Source organism: Triticum aestivum, chromosome 7B (assembly GCF_018294505.1).
Source record: "Triticum aestivum cultivar Chinese Spring chromosome 7B, IWGSC CS RefSeq v2.1, whole genome shotgun sequence".
NCBI lineage: Eukaryota > Viridiplantae > Streptophyta > Magnoliopsida > Poales > Poaceae > Triticum > Triticum aestivum.
The window spans coordinates 176,408,432-176,413,573 of NC_057813.1; the positions used below are offsets into that span (position 1 = coordinate 176,408,432).

Consider the following 5,142-nt stretch of genomic DNA (forward strand, 5'->3'; position numbering starts at 1 on the left):
TAGTTGCAGTGATGGTTGATTTTCAAATTGATTCGGCGCTCGGTTTTAAACTGTTTTTGTATTAATGGCTGCAGAGGTCAAAACGAACAACATAATACTCCCATTAATAGTAGAGATTTGCCCGCAACACCTCAAATATAATCTGGGAGATCTAGGGGAGTCGAGGAGTTCCAAGCGGGCCCCGACCCACCGTTAGTCGCACCACACCTATCCACAATCCACGTCTCACAATCTGTCTGGTCCATATCAATTAGGCTGGTTGTAATGAGGAGTATCATATACTAGTATTCATGCATATGATACTAGTGTATGATACTACATCCATAATGCAAAGTATCATATGTTTATATCATAGAGTACTACATTTATTGTCATGCATGACACAAAGTAGCACAGCACTTAATATGATACAGTATCATGATATGATACTCAAGCATCTCTTCATTTAATTCTATGTCATCTCATCAAAATTGCTTAGTTGGCAATCATGATACTACCTATGATACTACATTATGGGCACACAATCCAAAAATTAGGTAAACCATTGTGCGGGCTTAGTATCTCAGTGTTGCCCACAGGGTGAGTGTATGTGATGGTGTTTGGCAAACCATGTTGCGCAACAAGTATCTAGGCCAAAAAGCGGTGTCCTAGACATATTGGAAACCTGGTGACTCGCACTTCTGGGCTGCCCTAATGGTGGCAAAGAAACATCTCTTTTGCTTTGGGTGTTTCGCGATAAAAGACGGGTTGAAGATTTGATTCTGGGAAGACATCTGGCTAGGCAATGCCAGTCTCAGAGAACAATATCCAGCCTTATATAACATTGCTCGCGATAAGAACAACAGTATTGCACATGTGCTCAGTTCATCCCCTCCGAACATTTCGTTCATGCGGGATTTGATTGGCCCCAGACTTCTGTCATGGCATAATCTTTTGTCCCGGTTGGATTCGATTAACCTGACCCAAGGTCAGGACGTGTTTCACTAGAACCTTACTACATCAGGGTCTTTCATAGTAGACTCTATGTACCGTGCGCTCACACATTCTGAGGTGTCAGTAAGTAATAACAAGAAAATTTAAAAGTCGAAGGTTCCAGTAAAAGTGAAAATCTTCATATGGTATCTTCGTAAGGGAGTTGTGTTAACCAAAGACAACCTCGCACGACGCAACTGGGCAGGGAGTAAGAAGTGTTGTTTTGTACTCATGACGAGACAATCAAACACCTCTTTTTCCAATGCAAGTTTGCACGTTCTACGTGGTCAATCATCCAAATAGCGTCAAATTTATATCCGCCCACAAGTGTTGCCAATATATTTGGTCTCTGGTTGGACTGTATTCCAAATAGGTTTAAAGCGCTTATAAGGGTGGGAGCGTACGCCTTAATTTGGTCGCTCTGACTACGTAGAAACGATTTGGTTTTTAATGAAAAAAATGCTTCTCCTCTGCAGGTTATTTTTCGCTGTACGCACTCGCTTCATACGTGGTCTATGCTACAACGATCGGAGCACCAATCGATGTTCAAGACAGTGTGTACGCGGTTGGAGCAGGTGGCTACGGAGGGTTTTTTCCAACATGGATGGCAGCATAACCTCCTGATCGATCCACCACCACCTTCGACATAGGCATAGTGTCGGTCTATAGGACTCTACGGTTGCCCATATGTCGGTTTATATTTCATGTTTTTTGTCAGACTTTTGGATTTGACTGTGTGCATCTTAGTTATGCAGAGACCGGGTGTTACTCATAATGTTTTGTATCCCCTTGATGCTACATTTTGAGATAATAAAATCATCCTTTATCGAAAAATGTGATTGTGAGCTGACTGTATTGTGCTAAAAAAAGGTGGAATATGTCCTAATAACGGTGCCTAACTGACGGAATCTACACCTTCCCTCCCATCGGCGTCCGAGCTGCCGAGCGACGGGGGAGTATCGAAGCAAGCAAGCAATGGATACCTTCCCACGTCCAAAGGACTGGTTCCACGATTCCACAAGTCAGTCCCGGCCGAACCACCATCAAGGAAAAAAGATGAAACCAGAACATGACAACCCAATAATCCCCTGCTGTCCACGACGGGATTAGGTGCCAAGTCCAAATTATTGTTCACAGCTTGCAGTTACGGACGAGTCAAAGCAAGGAATCGGGGAGGAAGGAAGGAAGCAAGCCGCCTCCCCCGTGCCAAACGAACAAAACGAATTATACTACTCGTTCCAGGAAGAGTCCAATCATCGCCTACATGTTACTGTCACCCCGGCCTGTATGTGCCACCGATCCAATAAGCTTTTTTAGAAGACAACAGAAAGTCGCGGTTCGGTGGCGGGGGTGGCGATCGGCCGGCCGATATATCGGGGGGCTTGGCCTCGGGGTGTGCTTGTTTTGTTTGTTCTCTTGCGCTGTCCGGGGAATCGGTCGTCGGTCGTGACCGTGTGTTGTTTTGGGTTGGGTGATCTTCCATGGCGTCCACGGCGTACGCGCGGGGGTCCAAGCCGCCGGTCGGTCCCGGCGAGCGGAGGCAGCCGCGGCTGGCCAAGGAGCTGAGCAGGATCGAGCCCAAGAAGCTCGGGATTGGGCTCGTCGCCGGCTGCTGCCTCGCCCTCCTCACCTACATCTCCTTCGCCCGCCTCTTCGCCATCTACTCGCCGGTCTTCGGTGAGCAGCTCGGATCCATTTCTTCGCGAAGGAACCACTTCTTGATGCTTGTTTGGTTTTTCAAGCTTGCTGATTGAGAAAAATTGTCGCTGCAGAGAGCACGTCCATGGTGATGAAGAACGCCCCGCCCGCCTCCACGGCGGTGCCCAGCACGGAGGAGGCCGTGCCGGTCCAGAAGAAGATCGAAGTCGAGGGCGGGGAAGATCTCGCTGGAGGCGGCACGGAGCCGAAAGAGCCCGGCTTTCCACAAGAAACAAAGATCGAAGAAAAGGAGGAGGAGACCCCAGCGGAGACAAAAAGCACCCAAAAAGAGGAGACCGCGGTAACCAAGCCAGGTGAGTTCTTTTCCATTTCTTTCTGTCTCTACCTGAATCCGGGATCTTAAATGAAATGAAAAATACAGATCTTGCCTTTAATAGATGATGATTTCCCAAAGAGCTTAGCTTTAATTCTCTTAATCCCCTCTTCCATGATGTATACTACTAGTAATTTGGTTCATTCGTGTACAAATAGTACACTACTTCGTACTTAGTCTGAACTTAGCTTTAATACCCTCTTCCATGGTATATTAATCTAGTAGGAGTAGTTCATTTACGAATAGTACTTCGTATACATAGTATGAACTTATGATCCGTATTTTGGTCAGATGGTGCCGATAAAACAGAAGAGGCCAAGGCCAAGATGACCTGCGACGAGAACGCCGTGGACGAGGGCTTCCCCTACGCGCGACCGTCCGTGTGCGAGCTCACCGGCGACGTCCGTGTCAGCCCCAAGGAGAAGACCATGTTCTTCGTAAACCCGTCCGGCGCCGGCCCGTTCGACGACAACGGGGAGAAGAAGATCCGGCCGTACGCCCGAAAGGACACCTTCCTTCTCCCGGGCGTCGTGGAGGTCACCATCAAGTCCGTGGCGTCGCCCGTGTCCGCGCCGGCGTGCGCCCGGCGGCACGACGTCCCCGCGGTGGTCTTCTCCACGGCCGGCTACACGGACAACTTCTTCCACGACAACACGGACGTGATGATCCCGCTCTTCCTCTCCACGGCGCACTTCGCCGGCGAGGTGCAGTTCCTCATCACCAACTACAAGCCGTGGTGGGTGACCAAGTTCGCGCCGCTGCTCAAGAAGCTGTCCAACTACGAGGTGATCAACTTCGACAAGGAGGAGGAGGTGCACTGCTTCCCCGGAGGCCAGCTCGGGCTGTACCGCGACCGCGACCTCATCATCGGCCCGCACCCGACCCGCAACCCGCACAACTACACCATGGTGGACTACAACCGGTTCCTCCGCCGCGCGTTCGGCCTGCCGCGGGACGCCCCGGCGGTGCTCGGCGAGAAGATGGCCGTCAGGCCCAAGATGCTCATGATCGAGCGCAAGGGCACGCGCAAGCTGCTCAACCTGCGCGCCGTGCAGGCCCTCTGCGAGGAGCTCGGCTTCGAGGTGACCGTGGCGGAGGCCGGCGCCGACGTGCGCGCCTTCGCCGAGACGGTCAACGCCGCCGACGTGCTCCTGGCGGTGCACGGCGCCGGGCTGACCAACCAGATCTTCCTGCCCACCGGCGCCGTGCTGGTGCAGATCGTGCCGTGGGGCAAGATGGACTGGACGGCCACCAACTTCTACGGGCAGCCGGCGCGCGACATGCAGCTCCGGTACGTCGAGTACTACGTGTCCGAGGAGGAGACGACGCTCAAGGACAAGTACTCCAGCGACCACTACGTCTTCAAGAACCCCATGCAGATCCACGCGCAGGGTTGGCCGGCGCTCGCCGAGATCGTCATGAAGCAGGACGTCATGGTCAACGTCACCAGATTCAAGCCCTTCCTCCTCAAGGCGCTCGACCAGCTGCAGGATTAGAGTGTTTTTCTGGATTGTTTGGTTACTTGGTTTGTGTGGCACCGTTTCCATAGGCTTCAGTGGAGTGGAGTGGGGGTATGGCTAAATGATGAGTTTCATTTTGTAAGTTCAGCCAAAAGTCAATTCATTTCATATCTGTTGTATTGCTGACTAGAGCACTCGAGATCGAGATGTATCGGTACTGAACAGGGAACAGCATATACATACCGATTAAACTGTCGCTTGCTTTGCTTGATCTGACTGAATGAGTAAAGTAATTGTCTTAGGCTCTTAGCCTTCTCACGCAGATCAAAGACTGTAATAGTAGTTTTTTGACAGTGAGCTGTCCACTCACATGCTTTAGACCAAGCACGTTTTGCTCCAATCGGGGTGCCACAATCTCGAGAGACGACGCATACTGATGCATCACCAACAAAAGCAGCTGGATACCCATCGGGGAAAAAAGCAGCTGGATATCGGACAGCAAGTTGTGAAACTGATGCATCAATCAACGGATGATTGCGCACTGTTGATGCAGGGAGGAACCGGTGACAGGCTGCCTACAAACATTATTGCGGCGTCCCGTGCAGATTCTCGTGATGCCAGCTTCTTCCTCCGGCGTGCACGTCACAAAAGAGAGTTGGCGGGCACATATCAAACGTT

The 5,142-nt window shown here is 51.0% G+C and overlaps 1 protein-coding gene across 1 annotated transcript; it reads left to right on the forward strand.

The window, feature by feature from the left end:
- Positions 1-2,191: 2,191 nt before the first annotated feature.
- LOC123161364 (beta-1,2-xylosyltransferease XAX1) lies at positions 2,192-4,653 on the forward strand. The gene is made up of 3 exons (XM_044579206.1): positions 2,192-2,649; positions 2,745-2,984; positions 3,296-4,653. Exons 1-3 carry the CDS (start codon positions 2,454-2,456, stop codon positions 4,498-4,500), a joined length of 1,641 nt encoding a protein of 546 aa, XP_044435141.1. The 5' UTR covers positions 2,192-2,453; the 3' UTR covers positions 4,501-4,653.
- The last annotated feature ends 489 nt before the right edge of the window (positions 4,654-5,142 follow it).

Bases quoted from the DNA above. Each gene is read 5' to 3' on its own strand.
- LOC123161364 (XM_044579206.1), top strand. From the start codon at position 2,454: ATGGCGTCCACGGCGTACGCGCGGGGGTCCAAGCCGCCGGTCGGTCCC. The intron at 2,650-2,744 runs GTGAGCAGCTCG...TTGTCGCTGCAG, and splicing joins CATCTACTCGCCGGTCTTCG to AGAGCACGTCCATGGTGATG. The intron at 2,985-3,295 runs GTGAGTTCTTTT...TATTTTGGTCAG, and splicing joins GACCGCGGTAACCAAGCCAG to ATGGTGCCGATAAAACAGAA.